Raw genomic sequence first — 17,428 nt, forward strand, 5'->3', positions numbered from 1 at the left:
TGATGGTAGGGTGGAAATTGTTGAAATCCAGGTGGAATTCTTCAAGGGCCTCCTTCTCGTGGGTCCATATGATGATGATGTCCTCAATGTAGCACACGTAGAGGGGTGACGTGGGAGGGAGGGTGGAGTGAACCTGCCCAGAGTTCTCCCGTCCTACGGGAACCTTTCCACTGGACTAATTTCCTTCCCTCTGTTGTCTTCTCCCTCTCTTCCTTCTCTGCTTCTCATTCTCTCCCTTCTGCTCCAGTATGCTGCTCTCCACCCTCCTCTTACTTGGGTTCACCTATCCTCACTGTTCCTGCTGCTCTTCTTTCTGCTGGACTCGCTCCCTCCTCACTTGACAGCTGGACTCCCCATGGCCAAGCTGGGTCCAGCATAGGAAGCTGTTTGCGGGAGTATCTTGTGGGCTGAGCCAGCACTGATTCGAAGAGGCCAGTTTGAGATGCCGGGACTGGATTTCTTTTTTTCTTTTTCTTTTTTTATCAGAGGTGCTAAGCGCCTGCCACGCCTGTTAGCTTCAGTTAGAGCTGTGGACGCTCGGGGTTTCTGAAAGCGAGGTCCGCAGTGTGCTTAACATGGGGCAGCCCATACATAGAGGTGCCTCAAATCATTGACCACTGGGTGACAGCTCCGCGGGCCACTGCACGAGAGCCTCTGGGTATGTTGTTGGCAGGGCTTGGGTCGGTGGTGCTGTTGACTCATTTGGGGAGACTGCAGCTTCCTACTGCGGCATTGGTGTCCAGCGTTGAAGGCAGCTGGGGGCTCCTACCCAAAGGCAGGGGGAGGTCACTGCTGTCAATCCCAGCCATCAGCAGAGGGGAAGATAAGGAAAGGCCAAATTCTGGGACTCCTGTCTCTCTCAGCTGGACTGAACCACAGTGTGATAACCTGTGAGATGACGAGTTACAGTTCTGTTGTCCCTTGGCCCAAGCGCTTAGCCAATATTCAAGGCCCTTGGCAGGTTGCAGGAAGAGAAATGGATCATCTGAGTCAGGTATCTGGTGCAATCCTATTACTTTACTGAGAAGGCACGCAACGTCCTGGTTTCCTGAACGCAGCACAGACCAGCAACAGCAAGCGGTTTCCTTGCTCGCAATTCTCAAGCCTTCCTCACCGGCCAGTCCTATGCCCCAAGAAGTTCTGTATCTGCTCCCTCACAGGGCCATGCTCATGACTGCTTCTCAGGCTTTCTGCCTCGCACACCCACACAAACAGCTGCAACCAATCAATGCCCTCACCTCCTGCATCTGTAATTAGTAATGCAGAAGAGTAATGCAAGCCCCTGCCTTCTGCCCCAAACAAATCAACCCTCAGATTGGGCTCCCTGCCTCCTGATTTATGTTGGTCTCTGGTTTTCTTGCCATCTCTACACTTGCTAAGCTTCTTTTGAATGGGTGGAAAATACCCAGCAACAACTCACAGCTTGATCACAACGCTTGAGGTCTGAATTAAATCATCATTAAAGCTGCCCTCCCCCATCTGCCTCTTTCAGCAGTTGGATTTACCTTTATTATCAGCCGGAGTTGCGTGTCTATAGGTAAATGGTTTAAGGAGCAGGAAACATTGGCTAAAAGCAGGGGGATTACTCGGCTGGCAGGAAGCATAAGGCAAGTGGGAAGTGCAGGAACAGGCAGGTATGAGGTTTCTGTGGCTGATCCAGAAGGAATCCTGCTTTCCTGGCAAAGCTGCGCTCCTCAAAGCCCTAATCCCGCTCTGGTGATGGAGGTGCGGAAGGAATGATTAAGAAACCTGGGAAGCTGGTCTGTGCAGTACAGGATCAGAACTGGCCGTTAAGTCCGCTTTCCTGCCTCCAAGTATGGGCAATACCAGGCGATTCAGTGAACAGAGAGGAAAAGCCCGTAATGCACCTGGTCAGTTGGACAATGCAGATGGTGGGGAGGAGCAGGAAGAGACAGTCCTGACCTTCTGTGGGTGATCAATCAATGTCGCTGCAGCATGAGGTTTGATCGTCTCTTTTTAAAAGTTGCTATTGCCTCGGCACCTACAGGGTGGTAGCGAGGGAAGCCTTGAAGCTGTGGCTGTGGCCAGGGTGTGCTTTCAGATTTAGGAGAACCAGAACCGAGACACAATAAATGCATCTTATGCAGTGAGTGAGTTCTAGGATGGGAGGGTCCTTTGCCGAGAGGGGAACATGCTTAGGGGAGGGGGAAGGATGGTGAGGTGTGAGCTTCAAAGAAGGGATAATGGTCAATAAATTGACAGCCTGTATGGGGCCCTGCTGGTGTACGCAAGGCCAGAGCTGGCCTGCCGCATTTCAGCTTGGCACACAGGATGCCAGGGGAGGGGCATGGCTGTGAGCTGGCGGATGGATGGCTCGGTGCTGGCGTGAAGGTCCCTTGCTTGCGTCACAATGGGCGTGTCTTGCACAGCGATGGACAAGGGGCCTGGTTACAGCACGGCATAAAGGAGGGGTGCAAGCGGAGCAGAAAGTGGGGCTCAACTGGGAGAGACTTGGTCAGAGAGAGCCTCTGGGAGAATCTCTGTGTGGGAGGCTCCTGCGCAGAGGTGTGAGATAATGCTGTTCAAGAATATGGTGCCTTCTGTGAGACCAAGGTGTTGATGGGACAAAGGTGGTGGATCGGGAGGTAAAGCAGGGCAGCTCATGCTTGCTCTTCGAGAGGTAAATGTGCAATGTGGCTCCCAGGAGGTACCTGTTGCCAAAGGGGATGCCAGTTATCTGTCCTGACTTCTACCATGGCTCTGCACAGAAGGGCTGCCAGAGTCTTCTGTTAATAATTTCTCCACGGTACTGTGGCTAAAGTAACTTGCATTCTCTATAGTGCCAAGCATTTTACAGGCCAGATGCAGGGGAATTGCTGCTTACCCCCTGGACGCGCAGGCGAGAGGCCGGGATGGAAGGCAGCAGCTGGCTAACAGCTCAACCTCATGCTTTAGGCGAGTGAGTGGAGAAGAATCCTACCCCCAGGTGAAATTGCCAGCTGCAACTCTCCTAACCTGGAGCTGGGCCAGCATGCCAGAACAAAAATCCTCCTGCTCTTACATGAAATCCTCCGGCATATTTAATGACGGCACATGTCCTGAAGATGCACCATCCTTGGGCATTGCATCAGAACTGACCTGGAAGAGAGAGTCAGCAACAGGCCCTCTCGGCAGCCCTGGGGTTATTGTTGGAGGTCTCCCAACTCTGTATTAACCCAGCTTAGCTGGTGAGAGCTGCCAGGATCAGAACCCAAGGTGGTGTGGCTGCAGGTTGCATAAACTATGGCTGGTAGTAAATTGAAGCAATAAAAAGCAAGACAAGCCACCGTTTGGATGAGAGGCAAAGGGCTGTGGCTGCTTTTCCCACCAACAAACAGATCAGAAGTACTGCGTGTGCAGAGCAGGTCTCAGAGGGCAGGGGCTGGCCAGGCAGGCCTGGTACTTGCTATTAAAGGAGAGATTGAGCAGTAAGACCGAAGAGAGGGATCTCACTCCAGGGACAGAATTAGGGCCACTGAAAAGGAGCTCAGTTCTGCACACAGTGGGGGTTTTCAGAGCCGGCACGGAGGCCAGGACTGGTGTGGTTTGAACACAGGATTGTTGTAATTATGGACCGCTTGCCTGCCACTGCAATTCAAGATGATCACCATTATCTAGAGCAGAGCTGCACTGGATTTACCATGTAGGTGATGCAAGGACAGTATGTGCAAGGCATACAGGGTCCGGGCCTAAATGTTTTAACCCCTTCTGCACAGACGGACAGTGTAGCCTCAGGGGGATCCGAAGAAGTGAGATGAGAGCACAGGCTCAAAAAATCCAACCAACTGTACCGCAGCCAGAGCCCTGGCACTGCAGAACCTGCTACCCCTATGGCTGGCAACAGGCAGCCCATCCCTCCAAAAACAGTATCAGTTCCCATGTCCCCCACCCTCTCACTCAGCAGCCACCTGCAACCCCAGCTAGACTTGGAGGGCAAGTCCCTTAGAGTGGTGAGCCCTGGAGCCTTTGGTTCAGTCCCATTAATACAGCGTGGTTACGCTCCCGCCAGCCCCACCCATGTGCCTGTTCCCACTGTCTCGTGCTGTGTTCATCCTACATGGTCCTTGGTGATCTGGGGCACAGCCGAGGTGTGGAGCGCCTGGAGTCTCGTCACTATGAACGTTGGCACTGATACGGAAGCGACCCCCACAAGCCCTTGTCAGCTATGGTTTTATAATGGGGACATCCCAGGGGCTTCCCTGCTTGTTCTGTGACTGTGGAGAGGCAGGCGCATGATGGCGGATGTGAACTGTCCCCTTTGCTGTACAGTCAGACCCCTGGGGGGCAGTCGCTCCATCCAGCACTGCAGCTTGTGCCCGGCAGGCTGGGCAGAATGCTCCCTTGGGTCTTTCCCCCCACACATTCACCTCTTTGTATAGCCACTTTGATGCCTGTGCTTCTGCGTCCCTGCTCTGATCTACCTGGGAAAGAATCACCCCGCCCCTCCCGTTATCCTGCTCCGGTGCGTTGCACCCTGCCTCCGAGTGCCTCCTGCTGGGAAAGGCATGGGCTCAGGGCAAGAAGACGGGCCTCCTACCATGTTCTAAACCTTGCCCTGGCTCCCTGGAGTGACCCTGTGTTGTGCAGGGAGCCCTGTGTTGCCTTTGAGTGCTGGATTTCATGGGAGCTGGAAAGGAGTCCTCGTTTCTAAAGAGAGACAATTAAAATGTAGCAGTAAAAGGCGAGAGAGCCAGGATGGGAGCAGGCCCCGTGGCAGAGGACTCTGGCCTTTCCCTTTGAGGAGGGAAGGTCAGAGCTGGCTTCGGAAAGGCCAGGACACAGCTCCCTATGACAGCAAAGTCCTGGGGATCGGAGAGGCATGCTGAGGCATTTCATAAAGGGCACACACTCCTGCAGCTCTGCTCTTAAAGGGCAGCTCCTTAATACTGTGTGCTGCCAAGTACGTCACCGCCTCCACATGGGGCAGAGAAGCACCAGGCTGTCCTCATTTGAAAAACAGGTTTAATGGAGGCACCCAGAGGGCTGACACACTGGGGCAGCGGCAGAAGTAGGGATATAGCCCAGGAGCCCTGAATCCCAGCCCCCTTCCTGCTCTGATCACTAGGCATCACTCCTCAAACCAGGAATAGAACCCCAGAGTCCTGACTCCGAGCTCCCTCTGCTCTAACCACGAGACCTCACGCTTGACTCCTATTCAAGACGAGAAAAGAACCAGATCCTGACTCCCAGAATCCCAGCTCTCCCTGCTCTAACTACTGGACATCACTCCCCTCCCCACGCTGAGAACAGAACCCCGAGGCCTGACTCTACCCCACCTCCCCTCTGTGTTTTTAAGCAGGGTGCCTCTTGGTATATGAGACATCTCACTGACCCTATTCAAGGTACTCCAACCCCCTGAGGTGCCTTCTCCCAACACCTTCCCCTTGCGATCCCCCACTTTCTTAGTTGCTGGCTCATTTTCCAGTGAGTTCCCTTCGGAAAGGCTGCCATTGCTGACACCTCTAAACCGAGCCAGTTACCTGTCCTGTGGTGCCCATAAAATGTTCACACAGTTAGTTCTTCTTTCCCCACCATAAAGCACCCCAAAAGGGCCCAGGGTTTGCAACTCTGCATTTGCCAGAGGGATGTTTTTGATACTGTTTTTGCCTCCCCCCTTGAACTGGCCACATCTGCGCGTCACACAACGGGCAGACTTGTGAGGTCTGAGCACTCAGCATGGAATCTCTTCCCGGGAACCGGGCTGTGTGTGTACCCACCCCAGGTCCCTGCGCTCCCCCCAGCTGGCTGTGGGTTTTGTTAAATGTTACATAAACTCCTGTCAGTGCTCCATTTAGCACCCGCTGGACCCAGCTTTTGGCAGCTGAGGTTACAGGTGACCTTTCCTTGTCTCCCGTCTGGCTCTAGCCATCAGCAGCTCCTCAGCCTCGGGGCCAGGACCGAGTCGGGGCAGGCGGGGAGGGGCAGAGAGGAAAAGGAGGCTGTCCAGTTGACTGCAAGTCAACTGGGACGGGGGAAGTGTGTGTGGGAGCAGGGGAGGGGAGAGCATGGCTAAGATAACAAGAACCATAAGCCCAGCAGCTCCCCAAACCCTCCCCCCTCTGCCCTTTCCCCTGCTGCTCCTCAGGGCAGCCAGGATGTAAATCCTGCCTCAGTTGTCAACACTTCATGCAGCTTATGGGCACAGACAGACGTTACCTTGCCTCCCGCACCACGCCGCTGCCTTAGGATTCCCCTGGGGCACACACTGGAATGGGAATGTGAGCTGCCGCTGCGTGGTCCCTGGCTCCTTTCCCCTCTCTCCGGGCGCTTTATTACTCAGCATAAACAATGCTCTGATTGATTTTGTGTGTGTGTATAGGCCTCTAATCACAACCATATCCACCGCGTTCCCATCTCCCCGCCTGCGCATGGGGCACGGTTCTGGGAAGCTTCCCTTGCAGGCAGCCCCTGCAGGGCATTCCCACAATATGAGGGTATCTGCCCTGGTAGGCCAGGACCTGTACGGCCCACCCTGAGATGACAAGTTACAGTTCTATTGTCCCTTGGCCCGAGCACTTAGCCAGTATTCAAGGCCCTTGGCAGTTGTAGGAAGAGAAATGGATCATCTGAGTCAGGTATTTGTTTGGTGCAATCCTATTGCTTTACTGAGAAGACACGCAAAGTCCTGGTTCCCTGAATGCAGCACAGACCAGCAACAGCAAACGGTTTCCTTGCTCGCAATTCTCAAGCCTGCCTCACCAGCCAGTCCTGTGCCCCAAGAAGTTCTGTATCTGCTCCCTCTCAGGGCCATGCTCATGACTGCTTCTCAGGCTTTCTGTCTGGCACATCCACACAAACAGCTGCAATCAATCAATGCCCTCACCTCTTGCATCTGTAATTAGTCCCCAGGGAACCCCCTCTTATGCTCTCCAAGTTCATGCATGTTTTGACTTGCCCATGCAGCGCCGCGCCATGGGCAATGGCTTCTAATATTTGTTACCTTCCTCCATAAAGGAGCTTAGTTGCTTCTTCCACTGAGCTGGAATGAAAGGTAGGTGGCAGCCCCATCAGCGTCAGCAAGGTCTGCGATGTGGCTCAAAGGCACACTTGCTGGCAGCCATAAGCACTTTCCAGCAAAGCAGTTCCACACGTGTTGATCACATTGGGCCAGGCCTAGTTGCGTCTGAGATTCTCCGTCATGGCTCTGAACTGGCTGGATCTCTGCTTTCCTCAGGGGCCCAGCCTTGATGGGATTGGGGCTGCATCTTGGTCAACCCCAACCTGAGTAGGGGTGGGATGGGATGAGCTGAGCTGGAGGTTGGAGCTACCTGAGGGAGAGGGACCAGGAGGTTGATTAGACCTGGTTGGTTGCCCTCAGCTTTCAGCACTGGGAGAGGCTAATGCACTGCTCTCTGGCCAGATATAGGGTGTATTGGGTAAAAGGTTCCTCCCGATGTTGCTCTCCCCTAGTGTGTGTCCCTCTCATGGCCAGTAAGAATCTTACTTTGAGCGAATTCACACCAGGGTCTTCAGTCGCTTTACAAAGGGGACAGGGGGCCATCATCCCTCTCCGCTGTTTTACAAATGGGGAAACTGAGGCATAGCAAAGGGAAATGACTCCCTCTAGGCAATTCAATGAGCCATTGGCAGAGCTGAGAATAGAACCCAGAAGTCCTGGCGCCAACGCGTGTGGTTTGACAGCAGCCTTCCTCCGTGGGCTGCGGAATAAGCTGGGCTTCTGCCCCCAAGTTGCAGCCTTCCTAAGGCTTCCCTGGCAAAATCTCCAGTTGGCGTTTGTGCCTGGTCATTACAGAATGACCCTTTGTGCCTTTGGAGTCTCACGTGGGGCTCAAGGCTGCTCTTGTGCAGCCCCTTCCAGGAGCTGAGACACCATGAGGGGAAGGCAGGCCAGGCTGTGCACCTGCGCACCGGGGCCGCGGGTCAGCAGTGGCAGCTTATGTGGAAGAGGCTGTCGCATGCCGCGATCTGGCGGGGACGGCTCTGCAGGTGCGGAGTCGAGCCCTCTCTTGCTCTCAGCCTCAGTGGGCTGCCAACGAGAACAACAACAGCAAAGCACAAAAGGGACCCACGCTGCTGCCGACAGCAGAAATCTGAACCGTGGGACCCCGGAGGGTGCTTCGTGGCTTGGCCTGCAGGGAGCCGTTCCCCCGTGGTGTTCCATGCCAAAGGAGGCTCCCTGATGGGAGTGCTCTGTAGGTTGTGGGGAGGGGCTGTGGGCAGACAGGGTGCCATGCACACCCCACCCCTGGCCTGGGTGGGAACTGCTGCCACCCCACATAACCTCCACCAGGGCTGAAGTCTGCCCCTGAATGCTGCCCTGGGGCTGGCTGCTGTTTTCAGGCTGAGGGCTGGCTGTTGGGTCAGCACCGTGACCCCAAGTGCCTGCAGCTCCTCCCACTCTCTGGGGTGGCTGGAGCTGGGCTGGAGCCAACGTCAAGGCCCCACAGTAACCCCAACAGCTGCCCCATACAATGTGACAGGCCCGCTCCGCCCTGTGTGGCCAGGGGGAAGCGTGACCACAGCTCCTGTTGATGGCAGGTGGTCGATACAGAGTGATGGATGCTGTCAGGCTGGGGACGGAGTTCTGGACTTGGCCTCCATGCACCAGAGCAAAAGCCAAAACAATCCAGGGTCGAGAGTCAGCAGCGCCCTGTTTAGTTTGCAGCCTGGATAACCCAGACAGCAATGTCAGCAGCTAATGCTGCCTCTGGCATGTTGACAGCCCAGCCTCCTAGAGCTGTCCAGCCCCTCTCAGGGAAACAGCCCTGGGCACCTTGGCACAACCTCTTGTTGCTGAAACCACTGGGGAGCAGAGCAGGGGGACAGGCCAGATTGGAGGAGGATAATTGCAGAGGGGCTGTGGATGGGCACTGGGTGGGGGCGAGTGGGCAGAGTGGAGGGAGGGATGGGCAGAGGGGAAGGACGCTGGGTGCAGAGGGACGCGATGGGGATGTATGGTTGGGGCGGAGCATGGGGAGGAGGTTGAGGGTGAGCAAAGCGGGAATGGAGGGGATATGGGCACTGAGGGTAGAGGGGGAGTGGGCAGTGGGGCAGGAGGAAGAAGTGATGGTGGTGTGGTGGATGGAGGTGGGGAATGGGCATGCCAATGATGGGTGGAATGTGCGGGAGGGGGAAGGTGGGGCTGGTTTCAAACGTGGGGGAGGCATGTCTTGGCTGGATCTGTCCCAGGCTGGCAAGAGGGGATTGAAGGGAGTCAAAGGTGTTTTGGGGTGGGGGTGGGGTGCATGTGGGGTGAGGAGGGGGTTATAGGCAGGCTTGTGTTAGCTGGCTATGTGGACAACTGTTCTCGGAGAACCCTAGGTAGGGCTGTGGGATGCTTCCCCCAGGCACTCTCAGACAGCAGAGGTTTCAGTGCAGGCTGGGCTTGGCTCTAGGTTCTGCTCAAGAGACTGGTAATCTGGCCCCTCTGAGATAGTGACCATCTTGTATTCAGCCCCAGCCAGCATGAGAGAAACTCACCCTTCATCCTAGACCCCAATGGCCCGAGCCCTGCAGGGGAGCGGTGGAGCTTTTATGTGTTTTCTTCTCTCTTTTAGAAGGAATGAACTGCATGAACAAGAACCATGGCTGCGCCCACATCTGCCGGGAGACCCCCAAGGGGGGCATCGCCTGCGAGTGCCGGCCGGGCTTTGAGCTCACCAAGAACCAGCGGGACTGCAAATGTAAGAACCCGGTGCCTGGCTGCTCCTCTCCCCACCTTTGCTGTGCTTCATTCTGGGGGAGACCAGCCCAGCCTCGTGTCATGAGACCCATCTTTCTTGGGGGGCGTTAGGCCTTGAGGCAGCTCCCACCCCCTGCTCTAGGCCACTCTCTCCGCCTACCCAAGGAAATGACCCCTAGTGCCCAAACTTCCTGCATTAAGCGCTAGACTCAGGAGTCCTTCTCTGAGCACTAGACCACACTGCTCTCCCCAGTCCGGGGACGAAGGCCCAAATCCTTGACTCCCAGTCACCCTGAGTTTATGCTCTAGACCTCCCAGATCGAGGTAAAGAACCCAGGAGCCCTGACACCCATTCCTTGCAGCCTCCCCACCCCGGCTCTAACCGTTTAGACCACATCACCTTCCACTACTCTGCACTTTCCTCCCACCGTCTAGAAATAAAACCCAGGAGTCCTGACTCCTAATAAAAGCTCAGTAGCACCCAATTGTCAAATGCGTTGATTTTCTAAGGTTTAAGAGCCGTGTTTCCAGCCAGCCTCCTTCACTGCTTTTACAGCATCTGTTTCAGACGTCTCTATCTGCCTGCCCAGCTTTCCAGTGGTTTGCGTGTGTCATTGGGTCTGTGGGCGCGGGCCGCTGCCTGCACACGCTGAGGCAACCCCAGATAATGCAGAAGTTATTAAAATGGGGTCCCAACAGCTCAACATCCCCCAGTGAGATCTTTACAAAACCCCGTTGCTCCCTCTTTGCAGAGCTTCAGAGCTCGTTCTCTTGCAGAGACAACAGGCCAGAGTCACCTCTAGTATAACGCTGTAGGGACTTCACTGCTCTTCCTGGGCTTACACCAGAGCCGAGCCTGCTGTCTGATCAGTTTTAGTCTTAAAAGTAGAAGATTAGCGCACAAGATTAGAGAACCACAAGAATCAACTGCCCGGGGACTCAGTGTTGTCAACCCCTCTGATCTCAGGCCAGGAATTCACTGGTGCTGCCAAGATTTTAAATTTTTTTAAAAATCTTTTATTTATTTGATTGTTATTTTATTTGCTCTCGGCAGAAAGGATTAAATGGAGCTTGAATCCAGCAAACTGATTCTTGCTCTGGGATAAGTTAAAAGAGCAACTTGCCTCCTTAAGAACATCGGGTCAGATTTTCAAAGCACCTAAGTGACATAAGAGTTTTTGAAAATCCCACGTATCCCTAATAAATTTGTTATTACTGAATAAATATTACCATGCTGTACCAGATCAGTGGTCCTTCTAGCTCACTCTCTGACATTGGCAAGTAGTAGATGCCTGTGAGAAAGAAGCAAGAAACCCCATGGTAGTGTCATTCTGCTAAGATTTCTGCAGGGAAAGTCAGAGACTTAGAAATGGCTTATGAGGATTTCTTTTAACCATTGTGGCTGAGACTTTCCCAGCTGCTTAGGCGATTGGGAATTGGGAAGCTAAATCTACTAAGTAGAATTACATCTCAGTTTAAAAATTTCTGTAAACTCTGGATTTTAAATCCTTTCATAAATTTTAAGTTTAATCCTTTCATAAATTTTAAGTTTAAACCATCCAAGATCTCCCTGAGCAGTCTTGGAACTAAACCCTGTTGTTCTGTGTATTTGGGACTGTCCTATCAGTTCCTGTTCCTATAGAGTTGAAGGCCAAATGGGACCGTTGTGATCATCTAGTCTGACCTCTTGCATAACACAGGCCAGCGAATCCCACCTGCTCCAAGCTAATAACTATAATTTTCATTTCTGTTACTTGGGTTTCCTTGGGATTTGCACTTGATACCTCCAGCACCATAGGCAGGAAGCCACCAGTAGGCCATGATGCCAGCTCACTACTTCCCCTTTGAATTGTGTAAGGTATTGTCCTCCAAGTAACGATGAAATGGCAATGACTTTTTCACTACCAATCAGGGCCAAGATTTTCAAAACTTTAGCAATTTTGAGGGCCCAACTTGGGGCACTGATTTTCACGGGCGGGTGTTCAGCACTTTCTGACATTCAAGCCCCTTTAAAGTGTCTGAAGTCAGGCACCCAGAATCACTCGTCACTTCTGAAAATCTTGACCCTAGGCTGGATTTGAACTCTCAACCTAGGGTGACAGGATCGAGATCTGACTAACTCTAGAGCCGCTTGTTCCTCTCACCTCACCTCAGCTGGTTTTCTCACGCGGCTCTCAGCCTTCCATCACTAGGACACCAGTTTAAACGTGGCCCAGCTGGGTATTAACTGAAAGTCGCTACCATGGGATGGTGCGTTGGCCAGTGTGAATCGAGCTGGGGAGATGAGTTCCTAGTAGGCAAGTGTCCACATGACAAAAACTGCCAAGAAAGGCCAGAGACAGAAGGGGCCGTAGGGATAGAACGTCTCTCTCACATCCCTAGAGATGATCTAAATGGCTTGAACATCAGGTACTGGTCAGATGGACCAGTGCCCTGCTCAGGATGCCTGTAAATGGATCATTTAGCCTAATTCAGTGTGGCAGGTGATGGGATGTTGGCATAAAGGGACTGTTTGGTGTGGCAATTCCAATCTCCAGACAGCCTGCATTCCCCTGCTCATGCGCAGTCCAGACCAAGTGCATGGGATGATGATGTTTGGAACCTGCTCCCTGCTCTAGGCTGTTGCCGACTTCTTGACTGTGGGTTCTTTGCCCCCCCGCAGTGACCTGTAACTATGGAAACGGAGGATGCCAACACACGTGTGACGATACAGACCAAGGGCCCAAGTGTGGCTGCCATGTGAAGTTTGTGCTGCATGCTGATGGGAAAACGTGCATAGGTAGGTGAGAACTGTAGCTTAGATCACACCTGTGTGTGTATGTATTTGCTCTCTGGCTGGGCTGTGGATCTCAGTGCTCTTGCACTAAGACTATTTGCTTACAAGGCTGCTGCCCCAGACTCCACTGAAGTTCATTGAATGCTCCCTCTCCTACCTGTAACACTCACCGGCCCAGGATCCAGAGCTGTATAGAGAGGGTCAACGCTGCTGTGAAAGGTTTATTCTCTGATCTGTCTCTGAACAGCCAAACAGTTGGCTCTGGGTCTCACTGAAAGTACCAGCTCTTCAGGCTTCCAAGACATAGTGGAGTTCCCCCCCCCCCCCCCCCAAGAAATCTAGGTATTCTAAAGAGCAGCACAGGTTGTGTGTGTGTGTGTGTGTGTGTGTGTGTGTGAGATCTAGTTGCTCAGCTGCACATCATAAGCCCTGTACTGCTGTCCGGTAATTGGAAAGTCTCCTTTAGTTCAAATGGACCAACAATAATTGGTGGTTTAATAGAGCTGGACCAGAATTGGACTCAGTATGTTTGAGGATGTTTCTAAGTAATCTAGCAAGGGTGGGGAAGTCTTTTGTACAGGCTTAATTAATACATAGATCTATATATATTACGTGACAGCATGTGTTGTAATTACAGACAGCTGTATGGGGTACATATACATTCATTCACGGGCTCTTGTGCACATGGTCACGTGGCTAGTTGCATGTGCATGCCCAATCCTGTTCTCACACTCGCACATTTTCTAGCAGACACATGGGAGAGTGCTCTAGGAAAAGAACGATGGATCTGAAGCTTTGTTCTGGGCTAGCTGTTGTCTTCCCTTGTGTTGTTATCCTCTAGTCTTTGGGGAAGGATGATGGGGGAGTTAAGATTTGGACGCGAGTCTGTTCCCAGCAGGAACTTGGCACCATGAGGTCTCAGCCCACCAACAATTGTCTTGCAAAAATGAAAAAACAAAATCCAACAACCCCCAAAATCAGCTTTTTTTTCCTCTGTGTGTTTTCAAATTGTAAAACATCAAACGGAGAAAGAAGTTTTACTAGTTTCAGATGCTTGCGCAGCTTAACAGCTGATTTGATTTAAAAAAATGTTACATTTGGGAAGTGATTAAGTCCACAAATTGCTGTAAACATATTAGCTCTTACTGCAAAATAAAAAAGGAATTAAAAGCAACTGAGAGATTTAGCTCTTCAAGCCTTTGCTGTGCAGGCACAGAAAATGCCCTGCACACATTTCCATGAGGCAGCTTCGTTCTACAAGCTTGCACCGGGAAAACCCATCTTGTCCCTCTCCTTGGCCTGTGGGACTGTTCCCTGTTTCACACATGCGATCTGTCCAGTCTAACTTTACGCCTCCCAGGGAACAGGGCTCCCACCCCTGCCTCCTGGGAGATAATTCCCACCCTCAGAGATCTCACTGCCAGGAAAACTTTCCTGATATTCAGACCCCAAGTTTTCCCTTCCTTAATTTCATCACATTACGCCTAATTCTACCCCCTTTCGCCTCCTTAAATAATCTCACTCCTTCCTTGGTGTTTACAGATATGTGTGTTCTTAGACTTTAGTGAGCAAATCTCTATGTCGTATCAGGGAGTAGCCATGTCAGTCCGTATCCAGAAAAACAACGAGGAGTCCGGTAGTACTTTAAAGACGAACAGTTTTATTTGGGCATAAGCTTTCGTGGGTAAAAAACCCACTTCTTCAGATGCATAATCTCTGTTGTATTTAGTTCTATTCATCTCTCCCTCTTACCCCCCTGAACATCCGTGCTACTCTTCTGTGCACACCCTGCAGTTTGTCAGTATCTTTCTGGTACCACGGTATTTACCCCCGGTGCTCTTGCACCAGAGCCGTATAGATTCTGTTCTAACACCTCTTGAAATCAATGGCAAAGCTCCCATTAACTTCAGCGGGAACAGGATTGACCCCTGTCAACTAGTGGAGGAGGAACTAGTGCCTCCCTGCTCCGGGATGTGATGCCTCTACCTATGCAGCCCCACGCTGCTTCAGGTGTTTTTTTGTGGCAATACTGCACTGCAAATGCCTGTCTAAATTATTGTCCACCATCACCCCTAGACCCATCACAGTTGTATTACTCTAACCAAAAAAAAAAAAAGTTGAGTGGCCAGATCTAGTCTTTATAAACCATTGCTGCTTAGTGCTCAAGTTTTCATTATCTTCCAGGAGTTTAGTGATTTCCCCCCACCCTCCCTTATTGATTGAACTAGGAATAAAAATTAAACTAACAGGGCAGTCATGGCCAGGACCGCCCTCCGCACCTTTCTTTGAAGTTCAGTACCATATTTCCATTTCTCCACCCTCATGGCAACGCCTCAGTTTCCTCCCCAACATACACACAAATAATTGCCAGTGGAATGGTAAATTGGGTTGCAGATTCCCTTGAGAGAATCTTTCTTCTACAGACAGCAGGTTTTTTTCTATGGTCTTAACAGGGGAAAAGATGAGGGGCCAGATTTTTCAAGGTTTTTTATTTAGGTGCCTAAAGATGCAGATTGCCTAGCAGAATTAGGTGCGTAACTGCAATTGACTTCAATTGCACTTAGTCTCCTAACCTGCTGAGAGCTTTGTAATTCCCACTCGACCCCTATTTGCATCTTTAGGTGCTTCCATATCTTTTTAAATATGTTTGATTTTTCCAAATATTCCCTTGCATCCTCTGTGCACAAGCTGGGAAGGGCTCCTTCCATCCTCTGGCCTAACCATTCCTTCTGTGGCTGGGAAGTCTAGTGGTTAGAGTTGAGAACTGGGTGCACTGGACACCTGAGTTCCACTCCTAGCTCAGCCACTGACTCACTCTGTAACCTTAGGAAAGTCATTTCAGTGGTTGGTTCTTCTGTTCACCCACCAGTAAAATAGGGATAATACCTACCTCCCAGGGCACCAGAGTCTAATGCTTTAATGTCTAGCTAGTGTTTTGAGGTCCTTATCTGAGGCCTGTACAAGGCTTCAGGATAATGTTCTGATAAAGGATGGGGGTCAAGATTTTCAGAAGTGTCTAGGGATTTAGGACACATAGCTTGTGGGGCCTGATTTTTAGAGGGTCTCAGTACTCAGACATTTTAAGGTATCTCATTAAGATGAGCCCTCAAATCAACAGTCACTTCCAAAAATCTTGGCCAAAGAATCCCCTTTCATATTTTCCCAGCCCCTTAGAAAACATTTTCCTGTGTGATTCAGGACACGTAGTTTATCTTCCCACTAACTCACCTCCATGCATGAAAGTAAATACAGCCACGAAGCATTTTAGTAGTAACACAGGCCACCTAAATCCTGACTAGCAGCTGATGCCCCACTTTGGACTCATCCCAGGGGGTCTGTTCACTGAATCCACTCTGCCGCTCCTTCCTTCTGCAGCCTTGTGAGTTACTGACACAGCATCCCTTTCAAATGGAGCCAGTTTCCAGCATTGCCCGTCCCTTTGTCTGATGAGCTACGCTCTGCCCTTGGCTACACCTGGCTGTGCTGATCAGTGCGAGTGAGGGCAGGATCCAGCCTAGCACGGTCGGTAGCATCGCAGTGCATCTGAGTTCCCTAAACTGCGCCCGCCTCGAACAGTGCGGGATTGTGCTGCTGTCTGTGACTAACAGGCAGCCAATCCCGCCTTCCCCGCAGGGATGCCCGGCCGACAGATTTATAGTCAGGCCAGAGCTTAGGTACCTGCTTGGATATTTATAACTGCTCTTTTTTGTTTTACGGCCAGGTCTCAGCAAACAGCTTCCCTTGCTCCCCTAGCCCTCCCCCTTCCTTCTCCATTTCCTCTGAAATACTTCATTATTTCAAGGGGAATAAAGTTTCCAGGGAGGGGAGTGCAAACCTGCTCCCCCAGCTCAGCGCTTTGAAATTGAATGCGGTGCGTTTGAAGGGCCGCTGGGAGCAGGCTCCTCATGCAGGTCTCCTTCAGCTCACACCAGCCAGCAGGAAGCGGGGTGGCTTTGTTTGAATGACAGTTTCATTAGGCCGCGGCCGGTGTTTTTCATTTTTCTGCTTTTTATTGCTGCTTTTAAAAATGCAGATAATGAATAACATGCTTCCTAGCGGAGCAGGGGCCAGCCCTCATGACTCCCACCCTGGCTCCAGGATCGGGGGAGGGGAGGCCGATGACCTTATGTATTTGTTTATTCTCTAAAGCAGCCTTTTCAACAGCCCCCAAACCCGCCCCGCCCTGTTGATTAAAGTGCTCTGCAGCGGGTCAGGTCAGCCTCCCATGATGGGAGGGGCTCTTTCCGTCGGCTGTTAGAGACGCCAGAGGAAAGCAGCAGGCCCGCAGTTGTGTGCTCAGCTCTGGACTTGAGCTTTGTGGTTCCATATGGAGAAAACATGTCTGGGAGATGCACTGTCACTGTTGGAGGTGTCAGTCACCCTGCTAAAGTGCTCCCCCAAGGCATGGTTTGTGCTCCCCAGAAATGGCAACACTGCTTTATAGCACGCTCCCGCGATGCCCCAGCGCTGCCTCTGATCGCAATATAGCACGCTCCCCCGACGCCCCAGCGCTGCCCCTGATCACAATATGGCATGCTCCCCCGATGCCCCAGCACTGCCTCTGATCACAATATGGCACGCTCCCCCGATGCCCCAGCGCTGCCCCTGCACTGCAATATAGCATGCTCCCCAGACGCCCCAGCGCTGCCCCTGATCACAATGTGGCACACTCCCCCGATGCCCCAGCGCTGCCTCTGATCGCAATATAGCACGCTCCCCCGACGCCCCAGCGCTGCCCCTGATCACAATATGGCACGCTCCCCCGATGCCCCAGCGCTGCCTCTGATCACAATATGGCACACTCCCCCGATGCCCCAGCGCTGCTCCTGCACTGCAATATAGCATGCTCCCCAGACGCCCCAGCGCTGCCCCTGCACTGCAATATAGCATGCTCCCCAGACGCCCCAGCGCTGCCCCTGATTGCAATATGGCACACTCCCCAGATGCCCCAGTGCTGCCCCTGCACTGCAATATGGCACGCTCCCCAGACACCCAGCGCTTCCCCTGAT

At 52.3% G+C, this 17,428-nt stretch overlaps 1 protein-coding gene across 1 annotated transcript in view; it reads left to right on the forward strand.

Annotated features, from left to right (window-relative positions):
• The window catches only part of SCUBE3 (signal peptide, CUB domain and EGF like domain containing 3), a 96,254-nt gene that overhangs the window by 38,667 nt on the left and 40,159 nt on the right, over positions 1-17,428 (forward strand). Inside the window, 2 exon segments of the mRNA XM_043500367.1 lie at positions 9,519-9,644; positions 12,306-12,422. Coding sequence (XP_043356302.1) covers positions 9,519-9,644; positions 12,306-12,422 — 243 coding nt within the window.

Source organism: Dermochelys coriacea, chromosome 21 (genome assembly GCF_009764565.3).
Source record: "Dermochelys coriacea isolate rDerCor1 chromosome 21, rDerCor1.pri.v4, whole genome shotgun sequence".
NCBI classification, from domain to species: domain Eukaryota; kingdom Metazoa; phylum Chordata; order Testudines; family Dermochelyidae; genus Dermochelys; species Dermochelys coriacea.